The 22,259-nt window shown below is 41.3% G+C and overlaps 1 protein-coding gene across 1 annotated transcript in view; it reads right to left on the bottom strand.

Moving 5' to 3' along the window:
* Positions 1 to 216: 216 nt before the first annotated feature.
* The window catches only part of rasl10a (RAS-like, family 10, member A), a 23,444-nt gene continuing 1,401 nt past the window's right edge, over positions 217 to 22,259 (bottom strand). The window contains exons 2-3 of the mRNA XM_007572077.2: positions 7,391 to 7,515; positions 217 to 3,800 (exon numbers count right to left, since the gene is read on the bottom strand). Coding sequence (XP_007572139.1) covers positions 3,530 to 3,800; positions 7,391 to 7,515 — 396 coding nt within the window. The 3' untranslated portion in view covers positions 217 to 3,529. The remainder of the gene's footprint in view (positions 3,801 to 7,390; positions 7,516 to 22,259) is intronic.

Here is a 22,259-nt window from a genome sequence, read left to right as displayed (position 1 = left end):
AATGCATTTATTTATTCATCATATGTCAAAAAAAAAATACTCAGAGAACCAACACCTTAAAAATAAAGACAAGGTTTCAGATTGAAAAAAACAGAAACAAACAGTAGCCCTTTTTATTCTGAAACACACACACACACACACACACACACACAAACGGATGGGAACTCATGCTACACACAGTTGCTTTCTCATTTCTCTGCTACATATTTCTCTCAGTTTTTTTTTGTACTACTACAAAAAATGCAACCATCTGGCCCCACTGAAGGATTAGCACTACATTTGGAGGAAATCATGAGCTTGTGCTCTCACATGCCTTTGAAAAATGATAACATTCATACACTCAGCTGCTCACTGTGGAGTCAGGAAACCATGTAGTACAAAAAAATAATTAAACACAAGATCACATTTTCACATCAGTGCAATTAAACCCTGACCTGTTGGATTTTACCAACAATAGCATGCAAGATGATCCCTCTGGAGCCTTTCTTATATACAAATTTGTCAGATGTGTTCTCAAAGTACCTACCTTTATCTAGTCAAAAGAAAATAAGAGCTGCTCACAACATTGCCATTTTGACGCTATTCCGATAGTGATGTTAAAGCTTTAGTAATGATCCATTTGCATCCTGGATGGTACATGTAGGAGCCACTGAGCTGTGTTTATGCACTTTTATAAGATGCAAGAGTGCATTGCACAGAGATTACAGCGACCGCAAGAGGCATTTTCAATATGATATATTGGTGTGTAGTCGGTTGAGGGCATCGCTGCAGGGGTTTATTGCTCCATTCTAATCCAAAGCATCAACATCTGTTTCCCTATCTTGCTTGTTTGTCCTTTACCTGCCTGAAAGTCAGTTATCAAACCGCCTCCCTTTGCCTTGGCTTGCCCTCTCCTCCAAACACAGATACTTGCATACACTTTAACACCTACCATCATGGGGATGCCAGCGTCCACTGAGGTCCAGAATTTTGGTCCCCACACATCTGTCAGGGCCCACAATTACAGTACATTAAGCACACATACATACACACCACGATGCTAGCACAGGTTATTTTATGCTCCTGCATGTCCCTACGTCCCTAGTTTCAATATACTCTGCAGAAACAGAGTCTGAGTGAGGGCAGACAGTAGTGTAAAGCTGCACAGTTTGTCATAATACGGGACTGCAGTGTTTTCTGCTGCAAGACAACCTTAAAATACCCAACCTTAACCCTAATCTGTAACAGAGTCAGGGAAAGAATGTCTATTGCAGGCTAATTCATCAGACCTAGAATAGACCTAATCATATCTATGTACATTTGAAGAAAACCTTTCTAGAAGATTTGATTTATTGCAGCAATTCGATTAAAGCAGTGGAATTTGTACATTATATAGATTCACTACATTCCGTATCATATATTTCAAGCATTTAGTTTGGTTAATTTGGTTGATTGTAGCTTACATCAAATAAAAATCGAAACTTTTGCTTCTCAAAAAATGAAGTAAGCTAAACAGCAATAAAAATTAATTTTCTAACACAGAAATGTTTTGGTGTGGTCGTGATCGTTGTTCAACAAACAGTAACTGGAAAGTAAGCCGAAAAGGTTGGCTGTTCGTAGAACGGCTGCATCCAACCATTTAATGGAAAGTTGAGTGTAATGACAAAGGGTGACTGAGAACGGTGCATAAGCAAAAGAAATATCTTTCAGCTGTTGAGAATAAATAATTCTGTGTTTTTCTTTTATCTCTTTTAACTAGTTGCAAAGTTAAAGCTAAAGGAAATGAAGGAAACACCTTCAAAGCTAAGGGAAGTTTAGACAGAGGCTAACAAAGGAAGTGACCAACTGTTGCTTGTTGCCATTTTGTCCTGCTAACTCCTAAAGGTAGCATGAAAAAATAGACCAGCTGTATTTTGGTATTAATAAATGGAATTCATGAATTCAACTCACTGGCTCTTCTTCAACCTCATACATCAAGAACTTAGCGTGGAGAACGGATACATTTTTCACACAGCCTTGAGAAGATTGTAAAGTGAAGCGCATTCAAGAGTTAAGGACAGATTCACAAGATGTAGACAGCAGTAGAAGTTAATGCTTCAAGAGTCTCCAGTCATATATGTGGGTACTCAAGACGTGGACTATCATGTGTCCAAAAGAAGAAAAGCATATAAGCCCACTCCTGACAGAAGCATCATGTCTAGTCTGAGCAGAAAAGGCACTAGACTGTTGCTCACTGATCCAAAGTCCTCTGTTTAGATGAAGGCAGATTTTGAAATTCATTTGAAAGTTTAGGATTCAGATTCTGGAGGAAGAGTTGAGAGGCAAAGAATCCAAGATGCTTGAAGTTCAGTGTGAAGTTCCCAGAGGCAGTTATCATTTTGGGGTGCCAAGTCATCTGCTGGGGTTGGTCCACTGTGTTTACTTAAATCCAAAGTCATAATGTCCTATTCTGACAAGCTCGATGGAGATAATTTCACTTTCCAGCAGGACTTGGCATTGGTATCACTGCTAAAAATAGCAATACCTGCTTAAATAATCAAAATGCGACTGACCTAAACTCCAAAGAGAAACTTCTGAGTATTGTCAACAAAACGATAAGAGACACAAGAACCAACAATGCAGACAAGTGAAACGTCCCTATTAGAGCAACATGGACTTCCTCAACACCTTAGCAGAACCACATGTTGGTAACCTCGATGCCGTTTGACATTTATACTGTAATTTATGCAAAAAGAAGCACTGAATGCCTTTACTGTATAGTATAGGGCATATTTTTCATTAGATTGACATCTCTGCATTGCATTTTTTTTCTTGTGTAATATTCAAACTTTCTTAAAAACTAAATTTTGTGTTTCCATTAACAGGGATCCAGAATCCTCCAATTTGAAGAAAATAGACGCTTGAAATATATCATTCTTTGTGTAATGAATCTTTGTGATAGATGGGTTTTCATTCTTGAATTAAATCACTGAATCTAATAAGCTTATTGATTATATTCAGTGACGTGCACCTTTGTTTTTTTCTTTATCTTTGTCATCTTCTATTGTGGATTATTGGCCTTGTATCTCGAAGTAAATCCTAATGCGTCATATCTGTACTTGTGCCTTTTCACCATCCTGAATATGACATATCCAAAAGGAAGACTCAATAATATTGCTGCCTCTCTGGTTTTGAGTCTTACAAACACAGCTTTCATGCTGTCCGACCCGGTTATAGACCTGATGTATGAGTCGTGTTACATTCGGAGACCCGGCCTGAAATGTTTAGCCTTCAGGCTGATGTGTGAAAACATAACTCTGTTGGATCTCAAGTTGCTGTTGCTTCTATCGGCTTCCTCCTTTCTACACAGGATTAGACTAGGAAGTGGTTGGATGAGCATGTGTGGAATTTCAGAGTCTGTTACAGCGCAGAGTCAAATAAACCTCATGAAAAATCAGCTCAGTTAAGCAGGAGGCCACGGGGTATTTTTCCAGCCATTACGATAAAGAGTCCTTTTCTCCAGGGTCTGCTCCACCACGGCCACGAGAAGGGGTGGAGGAAGCTCTCGGGGTCACATGACTGTGCACCGGTTCCTCTGTAGCGCCCCCTGCAGACGGGTGGAGGTATGGTTCTGGCGCATGCCCCGTGCCACGGCGATGCCCAGCAGCTCCTTGAAGAGCAGGACCACATGCCAGTTAAACTTGGCAGAGCACTCCACGTAGCCACACTTCCACGTCTTCTTCACCAGGACTGACACGGCCCTGCGGGGCATGAAGCGCTGCCTCTGCAGATCCCGCTTGTTACCCACCACTAGGATTGGCACCTCGCTGCTGCTGCCTTCCCTGAAGGAGAATGTGAAGTGGGGAAAAAAAGGAGGGGTTGGTTTCAAAAGGCACAGCTATCAGCTTGATGTTTGTCAAACCTGTTGTCACTGTGTAGTGTGTGTGTGTGCGTGTGCGTGCGTGTGTGTGTGTGTGTGTGTGTGCCCATCTTCTGAGGTGTGTGGGGGTGGACAGGAAGAGTGGCGCGCACATTGGCTCAAGGGCCCTCCCTCTGTAGTAGGCGGTTTACAGTGTTACTGGGTATGAAAACATATGGCAAGCAATGAAGTACATTTGGGCCTTAGGATGCAGTTCCAGTCAGACGTTTGAATCGACTCATCTTCAGCGTTGGGGTCATGTAAATTTTCAAGCTAAATTATTTATTTAAGGTAATTGTTTTAGGGTAAAATGATTATCCAAGGTAGCGCTTCTGTGAACTTTAAGAACAACATTTAGAGGTTTTAATATATTTTAGCAAGTTGCAGACAGATTTCAATGCCATGCACAAATCTGGCGATGAATTTGAGCACAGACTTGGTGTTTAAGCACAATCTAAAACCTCTTGGTTTCCTTTAGGGATCTTTGTCTTGCTGGAACTCCCAGATGTGAAAACATTCAATTATTTGATCCAAATTATTGGATTATTATCCATAAACCAGAAGCTGCTTGAAGTGAATCCAGTTTGACATCTTCATAGACTGAAAGGATGCAAAACAAAAATAAAATTCATGCTCTAAAATGGACTCTTTTAAGACTGGTTAAAAATTGAAAAAATACATTTTCCCCAAATGTCTTCCTAGTTCAATTGTCAAACTAGAAAGAAATGAAACTATTTGACATGAGTGAGATGGTAAATATAAAGCTTTTAAACCTAAAAACAACGCACCAGCTGTCAAGCACAGTGGTCGCAGCACCACACTGTTTAGAGCTGTTTGGTTGACAGTGGTTGTATTCCATTTCACAAAGTGCCTGGAAGACTATCTCCAAGGTGAGGTGAGGTTCCAACAGCACAAAGATCCCAAAACACAAAATGAAAACTAGTTTTGGAATGGATAAACCAGGATAGACCTTCTCAAACAGCCATGACCTCAACCATAATGAAAATGTACAGGTTATGATTAAAAGTCAGGTCCATGCCAACAAGCGAACTCAATCATTTCTGATGAGAACAGTGGTCAAATACCAAACCAGGATCATGTCACAAGATTGTTGATGACTGCAAAATAAAACCTGGTTTCTCTGGTTTTGTGTTGTACACTCCTCAGCCCAATCCCAAAACCATGAAGGTTGACACAAGTATTCACATTTTGTGCTGGATAGTCATAACCACATTGTAGGTTGACTGGAATAAAACAGGAGCACCAAACAAAGAATAAAGTAGACATTTTCAGACCACTCGCCTTGAAAAGTTAGACTCTGGTTAAGGTTTAATATCATTTTCATGTTATTTTTCTGTGAGGCATTCACAGTGTCATGATGACCCCATTGTGGCAAAGGCAGAAAAGCTTTCTGTCTTTTCATATTATTGCACAGCTAAGATGCACAATCTTGACCACTTGCATCAACCATCACACACAGCTGAGATCAGATGTAGCAAGACAGTAACTTTTTCATTTTGGACTCTAAAAACAAAAGACAACATCTGCAAGAGAAGAGCTTAAAGAACAACAACAACAAAAAAACTCTTTAAGATGTACTTCTCTTTGCAAGAAAGCACCAAAAAGAACAAACTGATAAGAAAGATTGTTATCTGGACAGTCTTGCTGACTTTCAATGTCACTGGGGCCCATAATAATCTCAAGGGATTTTTCTTTCACTTTTCAATGTTTTTCTATTTCACTTTTCAGTAAAATGCCTGTTTATTTTCCTCCTGGCCCTGTTCAATCTTTTTTTTTTACATCTTTAAGCTCATCTTGTAACCTGGCTACGATCCAGCAGCACAAAAGGCAAATACTCGTAATATTTTCCCCAATCTTTAAATTTGGATCAATGTTTCCCACAAAAAACAAACAAACAAGACAAATAAACCCCAAATTATAGTAATTCATGCTGAAGATTACTGCATGTAAATGTCGGACCAAAGCTGGATTTTATAAATCTGAGTCCTGCAGCACAACCCAAGAACCTGTGTTGTAGGCTCTCAGGTCGAAACATTATCACTAGAATCTTGTTGCTGGCTTAGGGACCCTTTGTGTCAGTCAAATAATTAAAATAGAGATTACTTAGAATAAATTTTAATTCAATGCAATAAAATCCTTTTGCATTACTTTAGCTGGAGCTACACATTTTATTCAAGTTAACAAACGGATTTGGAGAATTAGTGGAGTGAAATCCTCTGCAAGCTTTTAAATCAGATAATAAATCTTCTGCTTAAATGACTGCAAGGATTATGCAGAGGTAAAATCTTGCAAAAACTGATGAATCATTAATTTATCTTTTCTTCTATTAATGAGTAAAGATCTTTTTGTCCCGAATTAGGTGTAAATCTCTGAAAATGATTCGCATGTGAGTGCATATTTCCACACCTGCTTTCACAGATCAATAGCTTGACAGAGAGCATTGCATAAAAAAGAGACAGATGCACAGTTCATTTTTCAAGCCCTGAGGCAGTGCTCAGTAATCTCACGTAAACTAAAAATCATCTCACAAATCATTGATTTCTCAGAGGGAGAGAAACAATCTACGTGGAAGTGTTTGGATTCATGTCTTCTTATGAAAACCATGTGGGAAGGGACCTAGTGCCATCAGATGCTTCGGTGAACTAAAGGAAGGCTTCATGCTAGAGGGCAGCAGAAACAAGAGAGGAAATTCAGCGTTGCTCTGGTTTCCAGCAGATTTTTGTAGAGTCAGATCATTTCAACCCAACATTTTGTTCTTTTGGAGCTACAGAGAGAGAAACCCTCTATACCTCCATTATTCATGAACTCCACACCGGGTTGGTCCCCGCCTGGTGCTTGGCGAGTCTCTTTCATTCTGACATGGGATCTGTGTCCTGTGAAAACACGCCTCTCCTGCTTGGGATTCCTCTGACATACACCCTGCACGTTGCCTATAATGGGTTTCTGTCTCCCACTATAAACATGGAGGGGAGGATGGACTTTGTGTTGGCAGCTTGGTCATGTACTACACGGCAAACAAATGAAGTCCCTCTCTATATGGAAATATATTCAGGTGTGCCAGTGTTGTGGATAACAAAGCATGTTTTCTTCTGATCCTTGATGTTCAGCCCTTTAGCCTCACGTATGTTGACACAAAGCCGTTCAGGAGACTTTGGATCTGTATTTTATCGCCCTGGTTTTCACCCGTTGTTCCCTTCATGTGAAATAAAAGAAGAAATATCCCCCACATAATCTTCAAACTGCTGGTTTTGCCTTAGACAGCGCTCGTGGAGAAGCGCTGCATCAAATGTCAAAACAAAGTGGCTCAGTTTTCAAGGAGGATGGTGCTAAATTAAAAGATACCACCACAGAAAGAGTAAACATATATTTGTTGCAACTGTTACACTAAAAAGCTTTGTTGCTGGCGCTTAATTGAGAGATGAGGCAGCTTTATTTAAGCAATGAAGTGAAAAGGATGTAGATCAGAAAGGGAGGGGAAACGTGTGAGTGTACCTGTTCTCCACTATCTGCTGTCTGATCATTTTCACGTATTCAAAGCTCTCCACACAACAGATGTCGTACACCAGGATGTAAGCGTTGGCGTTGCGGACGCCTCTGCAGCGCAGATCCAACCATTCCTGAATGACAGAGAAAAACACAAAAGTGTGTCCAAAATTGATTTAAGAAAAAACCACTTTAATTTTTAAAGTTTTATATGTTAGAATAAAAAAAATTACACACATATTTTGTCAGCTAGTTGATGCTGTTTCTTTGGTTTAGATTTGTTTTTGTCATGATTGTATTGGTGGTGGAGGCGCGGGACCCAAGTTGTTGTGAGAAATGATGATTTTAATAATAAACAGGAAGGTGAACAGAAATCCAGGTAGCACAGGTGAATGGTAAGAACTCAAACACACTGGTGGCACTGGGAAGGTACACGGCTAATGACACAACAAGCACATCAGGGAAACACAGATACAGATTCTTGATTTTCTCAAAAAATGTGGTTTGAATTATATGAAAATCTTTTAGATAAACCTGTCAGACACAAAATGCACCGAATTCAGAGAATGACCCAGGTGGGATTAAATACACAGGGAAGACAATCAAAGGGACGATGGGACAACACGGAACTAAATTAACACACAGAAAACCAAATCCTCACAGTTTTAGCCAGTGGTGGTGGCGGCTTTACGCTAATGCGCTAATAGCAAAGCTAATTTAACTTCTAGCGTTTTTGCTATAGCTTTGAAAGCCTCTAGCACACCTAGCTTCCCGTAAATTCATTTTCTGGATAAATTCTGAAACGTTAATTGACTTGGATGTTTTGTAAATATTAAGTCGACTGACGTTTGACAAATATGTTGACAGTTTGGTTTTCTACTTAAGTCCTTTTAACTTGGAAGTTTAATGCCCTTATTTTGTAATCTGCTTCCATAATGGTTCCGTGTCCGCTCTCACAATAAACTTTATTGAGCAAGTGGGATTTACACAACAAACAAACAGCCTCTGCGCTGTAACGCATCCCCACTGCATGATGCTGCCACCACTATGTCTCACCACGGAGATAGAGTGTTTATGACAATGTGCTTTGTTAGTTTTCAACCAGACATTCATTTCCCTCCTACTCCACACTACTTTAAGTAACTTCGGGTAGATTGCTGATTGATGTGGTTTGAAGATCTGAGCTTTGTTTGAGCTTTGATCTGAGCTTTGTACTGAAAAATATTGAAATGACTCAGAAAGTTTCTTTGTTTGCGTTGTAAAAGCCGTGCATTATTGTTGTTGCAGCACCTCTCAGAGAATGCGGTTCACATACTTACACAACAGAGTGATTACAGTGGGCAGCTAACTGAACAGCACTGCGCGTTCCTGTCTAAAAGCTCTTTGGCTCTTTATCACATTTTGGATGCCTCTGCTGCAGAGAAAGTGAGCAGTGAATGAATTCCTGACGCTGACATGACTCCCTGAGCTTCGCCTTCTTCATGTAAAGTCATTTGGTGATCACTGAGAAGAAATCGCCACTCGGTCTCCTAGCTACACACATTCAAGGACGATGACCGATGTTAGACAGAACTAATCACTCTGAGTCAGTTAAAGGAAGAAAAAGCAACAGTTTTACTGTATTCACTGCTATATCAGAATTTGTTCTCCATGGTACATTCAGCTTTAATGTCTTGTTTGATAATGGTGAGTTTCAACATGCAATTAAAAGCAACAAAAACATTGTGATCCTCCTCACTTCTGTTCATGGTGAGTTTCCTAAAACTCTCATAAGTGTTGTGTTAAACCACGCCAGCAGCCTCAACCGGCAGCCAATGAATTCATAAATATTTGATCTGATAAAAGAGGGAGCCAGAAACTTGAAGGAGAGGGGAAAGGGATCTTCTGGAGGAAAAAAAAAACAGATGCTGAAAATAAAAAATAAAAAACAAGGATAAGCCTGAGAGAATGCTGAAAAGATGAAAAAGGCAGAAGGATCAAGGGATGAACAAGACAGAGAGTCACCACCAGCTCTGCTTTAATAGCGGCTTGGCTTTCTGAGACTGCCGTGGGCTCAGATGAAACTCATCTATGTTTAATTTAGCTTACCATGCTGTGGAGACAGTGGAAACCGTACAGGAAACAATCATTTCAGCTACTCTAATACAATTACTGGAAAGGAGTTTTAGGATTTCATCAGTCAGCATGGTGGTGCCGTGGTTAGCAGCACTGTTGGCAGTAATCTGATTGGGCGGTCCAAATCTCAGCCTTTCTGTGCCTGTTCCCTCTGTGCAAGCACAGGTCTGTCCAGTTTCCTTCCACCGACCAATGACATGCATGTTAGGTTAACTGGCCTCTAAAAATGCATTTAGAAATGACGTTATGAATGAATGCGTGGTTGTTTGCCCTGGAGTGTCTCTGTGTTGCCCTGGGATTTACAGTCGGCTCGTGCAGAGTGCACCCCATCTCCTCCCCAGTGACCGCTGGAAACAGGCACCAGCTGCTCTGTGAACCTGCTGCAAGCATGAAGCAAGCACAGAAAATGGGCGAATGGATTTCATCACTGAGCAAGTGTTTTAGTTTTCTGTTTTCAACACCAATTTCACAATATTTTACTCACAATTATATTCCATGTAAGGTTCAATCTTGTTATTTACATTGCAGCTCAACAAAATAGTTCAGAAAAACAGGAAAACGTTTGCTTCTGAGCTTTTTCCATGCAGCAAATGTATTATTAATGGAAAAGTGTGTTCCTCTAGAGTCTGATGATTTTATTATGGGCGACACTGGTCAGCATTTTTATGCTCTCGATAGAAAAATGATTTTTTAATTCTGCACATTGTTCCCACTGTTAAATTAAACAGAAAAATTAATTAAGAAAAACTGGAAGCACTGGAAGTGTTGGGAACGTTGGTCTGTCTCACATCTTTGGAAGATCTGGATCTGGGTTTTCCAGTTAGTCAAAGGGAACAATTCCTCCTAATAGCCGATCTGTGAGAGACTATGAAGCAAAACTGACTCAGCATGTCATAACAACAAAGTTTTTTAAAACAGCAAAGTCTTAGCAAGTGGTACTATTTTTACTCCAACAAGTTTGATGTGAAGAGACACAGCAGGGAAGCTTTGATCAACTTATTCTTGGTGTATAAAAGCTTTCAGGGTTGCCTCTTTGTAAGTGTTTTGAAAGGTAACTGATTGGTAAGAAAAAGTTACTTCTACTTGATTTGCGGCGATACTTTGCATGTTTTTCTAATCCTCTTTGTGAAATCTCTCCCCTCATGTATAAACTCCTCAGCTTATTGTAAAAGTTTTCTGCTGGATTTAAGTCCAGGGCCCAAGATGGGCATGGAAGAAATGATGTCATTATTCTCCTGTTAAAAGAGAAAATACTGACTAATTTAGATGATGAGTTTTGTAGAGATTATTTAAAATCTCCAGGCATTTTCAGTGAGTAAGCAAGGTTCCCAGTGACTGTATCTAACAGAGGGCATGAAACACGTTTTTCTCATAAGAGGCATTCACTTTGCTTAATACCGCTCCCACCTTGAGCATTTATCTCTGAAAGTTTGCTCTAAGTTTCTCCATCTCTATAGAATTCAGCAAGCTCCACATGTTTGTTTTTTCTAACATGTAAGTGGATCCTAATGACTTGGTAACTCTATGCTGCAGCTCTCTAACATTGAGTTGGAGGAATCCTTTTACATTGGGATGTGGTTCTAATGCCTAGTGGAGTCAGGAGGGGTGCCTATCTCCAGTGACAAGACAAAGAACCATACACACACACACTCAAGGAGAATATTGAGATTTATTTATTGCCAATTAACCTGACAGTCATGTTTTTGGACTGTGGGAGGAAGCCGGAGTACCCAGAGAAAACCCACGCATGGACAGGGAGAACATGCAAACTCCATGCAGAAAGACCCTGGGCCGGGAATCGAACCCAGAACCTTCTTGCTGCAAGGCAACAGTGCTACCAACTGCACCACTGTGCAGCCCCTGTGTGGCAATAAATCTGGAAGCAATATATAAAAGTGTATGTCTTTGAAAGAGTGGAGAGCGATTATAATCCATTCATGATCACAGTTTCTGCTGAAACCCTGCCTTGATTTTGAAAGCTGCTCAGATTAAATGCGTTTCAGTGGTTGCTGACTGATGCACTTTAATTCATGTCAGATTATTCAACCTTTTTTTGTTGTATAGTATTGGCTTTTCAAAACATTGGTTTTTCAAAATATCAACATGCAGACTGCCTGACATACTATAAACGACAAGCTGATACGACCAACACGTATGGCACTAAAACACAAATTGATTTGATTTTTGATTGATGCTGCTCTCTGTAGCTTTGCTCCTTTCCACCAGAACTTGAATTCAAAAAGGAGAAATTTAATCACACACAAAAATGTCCTTTTCATGCCAGCATGCTGCTCATCCCACGTAATGCAGCTGATAATTTATGACAGCGGAAGATAAGGGAAAAGGCGATGATCAGCGTGGTGATGTTACTGATAATGTCGGCACGCTGATGAGAATGAATTTGCCTTCAACGGGCCTGGAAGAAGTTATTTATGGGTCCGTGTCAACAGGAAGAAACAGTCTCACATGAGTGGGATGGTAATGAGGCTGATGAGGCGTGGAGGAGAGATGTACGGAACGACTGCAGGCAAAATGGGGAAGAGGACGGTGAGAAAACAGGTGTAAATATGACGACTTCTCTTTCCAAGACATCCAGCACCATTAAGAAGTGACTCAGGGTAGATGGCAGACAGTACTGCTGCCATTTGCCCCCCCTGCTGACCTTGGGACCCTAAAAGAGCACAAATTCACACAGACTAGGTTAACAAATCGATCTATTGAGAAAAACCTAGATATTTGTCAAGCTATAAAATAACCATTTGTAGCTAACTTAAAAATATTCAGCTGCTTGTGTCTGAGTCGGTGAAATATTCTACTGCAATTCACTGTAGACAGTTTAACAAGTAATAGATCTATTTTTTTTTTCTCAGGGCAGATTCTGAAGAAATCCTCCTCAAATCAATTTTTTTTCTTCTTTTGTTCTGATGTCAGAGCTGAAACATACTTAGATGGTCAGTTTAATGTTCCCCATGGAGACATAATCTTTTCCACTTTATAATACACAATACGTGCTCAGCAAGGCTCCTACTGGGGACAAATATTTTGTACAAGACTTTCAAACAGATGACTCTCCAAACTTGAATGAACAGTCTCTAAATGGATAATATTTGTATAGTCTTTGCTCTCCTGCCCATTTTGAGTATTTCAGCAGAAATGCAACATTGTTCTCACTTTGTTTTTCCAAATAAAATATGTGTTTGTCTTCTTTTAGCTTGTTGTTGTTATTAATTAGTAGCGGAGCGGAGGACCGGGATGCAAGCAAGAAAGTAATTTATTCAAGAAAGGTTAACAAACTTACAGAAGGAGGAAACACAAAAAACGGTGAAATCAATTCAAGAAGACAAGAGGAAACAGTAGATATTATTGGACAACAAGAGGATCTGACAAGGAAAGACTAAAAACTGGGGGATGAATTGCTCAGTAGGTGGTTAGTGGAAATTAGGCATGTCTACTGAAATACTGACTAGCAATACTAGCAAATACAAAGTGATACATAGGGATGTTTGGATGATACATCAGATGTTTGTTTTGCATCAGACGCTACGCCAAGTCCATTCATTGTCCAAGCTGCTTATCCTTGCAGGGTTATGGGGAAGTGGTGCCTATCTTCAGCGGTCATTGGGCAAGGCACATTCACATTCAGATTTTTTGGTAGGAAGCCAGAGCACCCAGAGAGAAACAATGCACACACAAGGATAACATGCAGACTTCACGCAGAGAAACCACAGGCCAGGAGTCAAACCCAGAACCTTCTTGTTGCAAAGCAAAAGTTCTAACACTGTGTGGCCCACACCAAGTCCAGCTATGATTATTATGTTCCTGCAAAGAGTGTTGCTTCTCTCCACAGGCCCAACATGCTCAGCATCTGTCAGTGACTGTGTTTCAATGTGTTGTAAAACACATCTGGAGATCCCAAAAGCCTTTGCCAGCAGCTGAGAGAGCTCTACTGGAGCTGATGTGACCGTCTCTCTATCCTAACCACACACTGCAGTGCCTTTACTGTTCTTCTGGCCAAAGTGATGAATATCCAGGTTGTTTGTTTTCTTTTTTTACTCTAAAATGTTCCTTCAAAAAAAAAAATTTTTCCTGAATTTATGTATCTGAACAGGACCATAAAAACCTATTTCCTTGACGATTTAGCAAATAGATGATAAGTCATTAAGGCTGTTTTACCTAAAAGTTAACACTAGAAGTGATTTTTTTCCCTCTATAATCTTTAGCAAACTGGTAGATGTTGATTATTCCAATAAGTTATAATCCAAATAGAATATAATTATTTTCTCTTTTTTGAGTGCTTTGCTTAATGTATTGAAAAGGTCAAAAACTCTTCTTCAGACGAGTTCACTTTATTGACATGTCATGAGGCTAATTTGACTTTTGTGACTCTTTCAGGACGGAGTTCCTGCTAATGCCTTTTAAAAGTAGCAGCTAAATCATTTGAGACAGATGCTCTTATGGCTACATTTTGGAAACCAGCGAGAACACCTGAAGTGGGCAGAAGAGCAACAAGGCTAACAGAAAGGTTAGAATTAGGAGGAGCAAAATAACCTGCTGTTCAATCAATATAATCCTTTATTGCCTCATTAGTCACCTGTAAAATAAGTTGTGTTAAATGTGAGAATCACCACAAATTGGTGCAGCAATGGTCGACAACGTGTTGCTGAACAAAAATGTATTTCTGCTCGTGGCCTCGTGTAACCTCACGTCGGCTCTGAGGTCCCACCGTAACTTTATCAGAATCCAAAGCTATTTCAATCCCCATTTTGTTGCGTTTCTCAAGTAAACAGTGCACATTTTCCTGCCCTTAGCAACGCATATCATCACAGCTCAATCCCAATTGAGGCAGCTGAAGATATGAGAGGCGCACGGCGGCCGCTTTCAGTCGCAGCCTCACATCTCGTGGCCTAAAAATAGCAGCTTGTGTTCTCATCTCGTATCTCTTTGTCATCCAAATCCTGGTTTTAAATGCGGAGGCGGGGCTTGAGAGAGCAACACTACGTCTGCAGAGCCAAGCAAGAAGCAGAGCAAATAAACAAAAACCAAGTGCTGGAGCGTGTATACCGCATAAGTCGAAACATCAGGATGTGTGCGTGTGCCGCCGATGTGCGTACGAGAGAGCGTTGAGCATGCTTGTGGGAGGAGAGTGTGCGGAGTGTGTGACAGTAAAGTGTGGCCCCGCTGTCTGCATCCTTCCAATCGGCCTTCTTACCAGTGCGGGGAAAAAGAGCATCTCATCCTTCGCTCCTCAAAACCCAAACAGAACGTGTCTCCCTGACAACAGCGGGCCCTGGTCAGTTTCCAGCATGCAAAGACAAAAGCTGTTGCATCTCCGAGTATCAGGACGGGCGAAGAAGAAGAAGAAGAAGAAGAAGAAAAGTGGCCCTTAATGGTATGTGTGTTTGTGATGGATAATGCTGGAGCACCGGGTGTATGGTGGTGAGAAAAGGCTGATGAGCAATTAGAGACGTGTCATGCAAAGGCCACAGCGTCTGACTAGCACATAAAATCTATTACAGGCCCCACAGGTGAAATTTCAATTAATCAATGATGACCTGTAGCTGGAGAATCATTAAAGACGGCAGGATATATCACTCCTCAGTGTCTTTGCCTCTTTGGAGACGGAGGAAAATATTTCTATGATGTGTTACAGAAAGCTGAAGTGATCTTGGATCTGTTTTAAAAACCTTGACTCTCTGCTTCCCTCTTGTTCAGGCTGAAACTGCTGGAATAAAATAGTTTGAAAGGATTGGTTTGAAGCTGCTGTCAGGATTGTAAACCTGGGATCAGTCTGGCTTTGTCCACAGCTTATGTAATCCACTTATCATCTTCAGTCTCATTCATTTACATGACTTTCTCTTTTAGCACATGCAGGATGGGAATATACTTATTTAATGCTTTAAAAGAAAAGTACCTGGGCTTGTGCTCAATGAAAAACACAATAATAAAGTACTTTGCACAAGTATCCACAACCACCAACTGCAAAGGATTTTATGTGATAAAGCGAAACCATGTAACACACATGTGTCAAACTCAAGGCCCGCAGGCCACATGTGGCCCGCAATGTCATTTTATGTGCCCCCCCAGCATTTAATAGGCCGATGATTGACTTAAAATAGGTCAAACTACATCTCCCACAATGCATTCCGATTGTTAACAGCCAACATTACGGCTTCCCGCCACTAGAGAGCAGCAGAGTCACCTCAAGCTGCTTATTGATTTTCCCAGCGAATAAAACTGAAGCATCCACAAGCTAACATCAAAACGTCCAAGAAAAGAAAAATCGATTTACAAGTAAGACTGTGAATGAAGATGTGTGTGAGTTGGTGTCAGGGCGGCAGGTCGCGCTAGACTTTTTTTGTTATCTGTTATCTTGACCGACAACATAAATAAAATCTGCAGAAAAATCTGCGCTAATTCATCAGTCAGTTGGATCTGTCTGATCCAAACAGATCAACTGAACTCTGTGAGTGTTTTACGCTGTGCGGTCCGGTGTGCGCTTTTACCAGGATTATTTATTTATTTATTTATTTATTTATTTATTTATTTATTGCGTGGTTTCGCTTCTCTGAAACGGACAGATGTTACGTCTGCAGCTCCTCCAGAGCGCCGCTCTCCTGGGTAACGTGCACCAAGAAGGCTCCATTTGTTAAAGCCGCTGGATGAGTTTCTTCCAGCGGTTTCTAATTCTTCGCAGCGGCGTAGCCGCTTCCGCAGTGGTTGAGCAGCGGACTGCGCATGTTACAGTCTAATTAACTTTTGCGTCGTCATCCTCAAATGGATTAACACAACGTTGCATTCTCTTTAGTTTTCTCTGGTCTGGAATGGAGACTTGAATTTAACGCGCCATTTCAACCAAATATTTGTAATGCGCTTCCTAACCAGACGCTCCAAAGCGTCCGGTCCATAACTCTTCAACACGCTGTCAGCTCCCGGTCAGAGAGACACATTTAGTTCAGAGACCATGAGATGATATTCAGAAAGGATTTTTTTAAATTAATTGATTTCAGTTGCCTCTGAGACTAAATCTTTGCGTAAAGTCTATAGTGTCTGCCCATGTGACTTGTTTTTATTATTTGTTTGCTTACCTTTAAATACTGATTTAAATATTGTAATATTTAAACTGAGCAGTAATTTTACATCCATGGAAACTCAAATGTAATATTTAAAACTTCAATACATAAAATCAGTTATTTAACAATATGAGGTGGTGTTTAATTTATTTTTATCATTGTAGTTTTATACATTTATGCTAGGGGTGCCCAAGTCTAGTTTTCCAGAGCCACCATCTGCAGCTTTAGATGCATTCCTTCTCTAACACACCTGGACCATTGACTCATTATAAGCCTCTACAGAACTGAATGAGGGAAGTCAACCTTTTGTCTGGGGTGTGTGTTAGCAGGGATGCACTCCTGATTTGTACCGTCAACAAGGTACAAGGTACAAATCGGAAGGGCCACTTCCAATATGCTGAAGTGGCCCTCGGTGAAATTGAGTTTGACACCCCTGATGTAACACATAATTATGAAGTGGAAGAAAAGGTTTTACAAATGACATAATTTAAATGAGCCAGTATTTTAAGTTCATCTGCTTCCACTGCGATAACGTCTCATAACATTTCACAGAGCAACACGTGGCTCTTTGGGCGTTCCTTAATGACTCTTAGAAACCTTGAAAAATAATACAGCACCAACTAGATGTGGGTTTCAGCAGTTTTCAATATTTTCATTGAAAATATTGAGGACACTAAATGTAATTCATACATTCGATTTATTTGCTGTTGGGTTGGAAAATACAGTATGTTCTTTGTCCCAATAATCTTCCACTCATATCAACATTTCATAGAACACGCTGCATCAAAAGTGGACACAGAAGGGACTGAGGTTATGAATGGCTCTTTGGAGTGTAAAGTGACCCTTGACCTCAGCAATCAGACTGGGTCCAGACTCTGAAGGAGCAGCAGAGATTTGCAGCTCAGACGAGAGAAACGGTCCCCAGGAAAACTATTGGTCCTGAACTGCACAAAACTTTCCTTTATGAGAGAGTGGCAAAACAAAAGTTCAGAGGTAAATGTTGTTTTCTGGTGTTAGAAGGACAGACCAGCTGGTCAGAGTTAACGGGAAAATGGACAGAACTAAATCAGGACAATCCTGGAAGAAAACCTGTCAGATTCAATGATTCAAGACTGAGACTTGAAAGCTAATGTTCACACATGCTCTCCATCTAATCTGGATCCACATCCAACTTCATCCATCCTAACGTTGCCCTGGGCAAAAAAAAACAAAACACCTCTGTTCACTAGACACACTGTAACATTGTAACATCTCCTTGACGTCTCCAACAACTTGTCAGCAGAAACGCTCTCTGGCCCGCCCAAGACGACGCCTGGTCCTGGCGTTATAGGTCATCACTGGTCACACTGATGCAATCAGTTTCAAATGGCCTGATGTGACACTCGGGCGCCTCTCACCTCCCTCAAATGCGCCAGGAGTTGAGTGGCGCTCATCATTCTGTACACAAGGAAGCAGTCATCAGTGTGGGACGTGGCCAAAGGACGTCCACTTCGGAGACTCTTCCAGTCTCTCTCTCTCTCTGGCACTCTGTGGCACTGTAGGCTCAGCTGTCACTTCCATCTGAGATGATGTCAAAACGTGAACAGCATGATGAGGAGGTCTGCTTAAACAGCAGCTCCGATTGAATCAGGGAATGTATTAGTCGATTTATGGATCAAACATCTGTTGTCAGTTTCACTGTTCATTGTTAGAGAGCAGCAAGTTGTGTGAAAAGTACTGAAAATTTTGAATAGTTGGACATTAAGTTACAGTTGTACGTTTTAGGATCATCCCAACGTTTCCCCCAAAAGCCGAATCTCCCTAATTTTTTCTGGGTAGTGTATTTTTATATGAAATGGAGCAAATTCTGGAAAGCTGCTGATGGATTAATGCTCTGCATGGAGCTATGAACCCATCTGCAGCAACACAGACAAACCAGAAACTTCTCCTGGTGGAAACATAGTCACACCACTCTGTCTGTGGGAAGCATGGCAGCTTGCAAATGAAATCAGAAAATATTGGATATTAAAACTTTGCTGAGCTGTCTCATGCAAAGAGTTACGAAACAGAAGACAAGGATTATCGTTAAAAAAAAAACTTCTTTTGCATCCTTTCAGCTTTTAGATAACTTGTGAATCTCTTCACAGATGGGTACATATTCCAACTGCTTCCACAAAAGTCCAAACGACACAACGTGTTACATAAAGAGCTCTAATTTCTGCGTAGTTCACACAGTGAGCATTTAGAGAGATAACTGAGAAACTGTCCAGAGAGGAGCAAGAGAGGAGGGAGAGGAGAGCATCGTCAGTGGGTGGAAGTCATGGAGATATGGCACAAAGAAAGAAAGAACAAAAAAATAAAACAATAAGAGACGGAACAAGACAAGACCCATCATGCTGAATGCTCTATCAAGCTTAAATCCATCTGACACCGCATCCTATGGCCGCACTGTGACAGCTGTCCTCCAGAAGCTGTCAGCAGCAAACAGGCATTCTGCGACGCAAACAGTCTGTGAAACCATCTCAGTAAAATAAGAGAAATCCAGGGGCTACAGCAAGCATGAAAGTCTGGTCGAAACTGGGTCACATGTACCCTTTTAAATACAATCTGAGATGATGAGAAAAACCGCCAGGCTGCATCAGCACGGAGGCGTACTGACTCAACGCATCCTTCGGCTTATTCATCACAAATTTCAGAGGACAGATTACTCCTCGCTCGGTCACTGTTACTCTGATGGTGTCCATTAAGCTCTTTGGAAACTGTCTAATTGACTGCAGCCACTCAGCCCTCCATCGGTGGCCTATTCCCTGCTGTATTGTAACTGGGAACGGTGCTTTAATTCAATTTGCTACATGCTGCGAGTAAATTTCAATCGCTGTTCTTTGTGCTGCTTCAGTATACCCGCGGCCCCTGATTCGGGTAACGCGTCTCCGCTGATAGGGTCAATGCAGACAGACACAGTGACTCAGACATGCTGCCCAGACGGTGCTCAGAGGACATCAAGGATGTGAGGACAAGCAGGACACAACAGGAGCAGAGAGCAGACGTTCCGGGTCCGTTCCTCTGCAAATATAAGGCCCCACCGATCTGTCTGACAAAAACTGTGACAGTGGCACTCACTTGATCTTCTCAAAAGCAACCCGGTAACACTGATACACCACAAGCTTGTTGGCGCGACTCAACCTTTAGGGACAGTTTAACCCCAACAGCCTCGTCTCATCGTCTTATTCCTGCTTTCTGTCCACATCCACCTTCGTGTTCTTCGAGCGGCAACGTTTAGCAGAACGAATCGTTGTAAAATGTCCCTGTTGGTGACACACGGGGGACATTTGACCTCTTATCACCTTTTGATGAAACATTAGGTGTGGAAGAAAAGCTGTAATTGTGACAGGCGGATTGCTCAGGGCCCGTCTGCCAGCCCACACGCCGCCAGCTGCTCATTTGTTGACTCCCACCCTGTCGGATAACCCACAGCTTTTCTTGCAGGAGCTAACAGTGAAGCTGGGAAAAAAGAGGACATTTTCTGCCGCAGTAATTGCCAGGTCGGTGTGCTGACCTGGGAGATTTTCTCTGATGAAAGTCGTCGCAGACGAGAGTCAAATGCACCACTCAAACGACGCAGACGGGATGTGACGTTCGGCGCAAGGTTAAGACATACTTGACTGGCTATTATTAGAGAGAGCTAATGATATGTCCACATCCATGTGTAAAGTTAGGCAAGGTCACCTCTACAGTAGCTGGAAGTGTGTTGCCAATGTGTGTTTAACCTCTAAGACTTCAAAAAAAAAATAAAATAAAATCCACATCAACCCAATGAAATTGTAACCTAAATCTACTCACGTGTAATTTAATCTCACTCTAAATCCAGCTGTTCTATGAAGGCGTCAGAGGTTTGTTGGAGGACAAGCAGCATCACAGAGGAACACATCAGGCAGCTCAGATGTAAAGCAGTGGAGATGTTTAAAGCAGTATCAGGTTACGCAACAATATTCCACGCTCTCAATATCTGTCAGTGCACGAAAAGTCCTCATGTGAAAACGGAAAGAGTGTTGCACAACTGCAAGATGCAGCCACCCACCTACACTGATAAGTAGAGCACAATTCAGAGACACAGCCAAGAGGCTCATGGTCATTCTGGAGGATCTGCAGAGAACCGCAGCGAAGGTGGCAGAGCGCGTTGACGGCACAACGATCAGTGGCGCTCTCCAGATATTTGGCCTTAACGGTGGAGCGACAATGCTGGGAAAAAAAAAAAAAAAGCTCAAAGAAGTTCCATTTGCAGTGTTCCACGAGTCGTGTAGAGGACACAGCAAAGATGTTGAAACTTAAATCCAACTCTTTCATCTCACCGCCCCCCGCCACCCTGAGACATGGAGGTGGCAGCGTCACAGCAGAATCCATGGTGATGCTTCTCTTCTGTAGACACAGGCCATGCCAGAGTTGACAGGAACAAGGATGATGCTAAACTTCTGAAAATCACTAAAGAAATCTGTTTGATTCTTGAGACGTTGAGTTTTAGGGCCTGGTTCACCTTCTACCAAGGACAACGACCCTGAACAGCACAGCCACAGCTACAGTAAAACTGCTTATTAACACGTTGTGGCTCCATGATCCAGTCAAAGTCAAAATACAAGGTGCTGAATCAGGTGGGTTGAATGCAAATGCACAACACACTTTTCAGATTTTTTATTTGTAAACCGTTCTAGAAAACATACCCTTATTTTGTTTTGATCTCGATGTTTATGCGCCTTTTCTGTTTCTTGGTCTTTTAAGCAACATCCTAATGAGACAAAGTAAAGTTTGTGGTTGAAAATCGACAGTGAAAATTTTCAGGAGGTATTAAAAGTTTTGCAAAGCACTGTATGTATGGAGAATAGCAAAGAAATGTTTAATGGTTATTTGAAGTCTGATTTTGACACATAAAGCGGGTTTCTCTCTGAGCTGTCTAAAGTCCTCCAAATTCCCTCTTTGTGTTTCCACACTAGAGGAACGGCAGCACAAAGACGGGATTTAAGACTTGGAGGATTGGTGCTCAGGATTTATTTATTTATTTCTAAAGCCCAGTAAAACTAATTCAAGTTATTGAAACTTCACAATCTATGTTCTCACATTTTAATTATTTTTTATTTTCATCTAAGAACAAGTCCCAAACCATCACTGGAAGTAGTTGCAACAGGCAATATTTTAAATACGCTCATTTAAAAGAGAAACAGAAAAGAGAAACTTTGAAGGACACTCAGTTGCTTTTAACTCAGTGTTAAAGCAAAGCACAGAAAGATACCGAGAGCCTTCTCTCGCCGTATCCCTTCACTTCAACGTGTGTTCTGCTAACCAGAGGTAGCAGATGACCCCTGGCTGTAGATAAAAGCCCAGTCTGCTCTGTCTTTTCACAGAGTTTAAATAGATGCAGCAGCAACATCATATCATCAGCTCATCTGAATGCACCTGACTCTGAGAGCCAGAGTCAGAAATCGACCAAAGACAACCTCGTGATTGATTTTAAAAAATGTATAATTTCCTCATGAGGGGGTGTAGTTTACAAACTGATGCTCCAAGGCTTTAAGTCAGTCTCCATAGCAACTAGTAAAGGCATCTGATAGTGGAAAAAAAGGGATAAATAAGGTTCTTATTTTGTCATCTGGCTGCAGTAGCCAAGAGATGCTGATTAGTTAATCAAGATTTGAGTTAAAAACAGAGAATGTGTGTGTGTGTGT

This window comes from Poecilia formosa, unplaced genomic scaffold (genome assembly GCF_000485575.1).
Source record: "Poecilia formosa unplaced genomic scaffold, Poecilia_formosa-5.1.2 Scaffold295, whole genome shotgun sequence".
NCBI lineage: Eukaryota > Metazoa > Chordata > Actinopteri > Cyprinodontiformes > Poeciliidae > Poecilia > Poecilia formosa.
The sequence above is the reverse complement of the archived record's forward strand: the minus strand, read 5'-3'. Positions and strand labels throughout refer to the sequence as shown.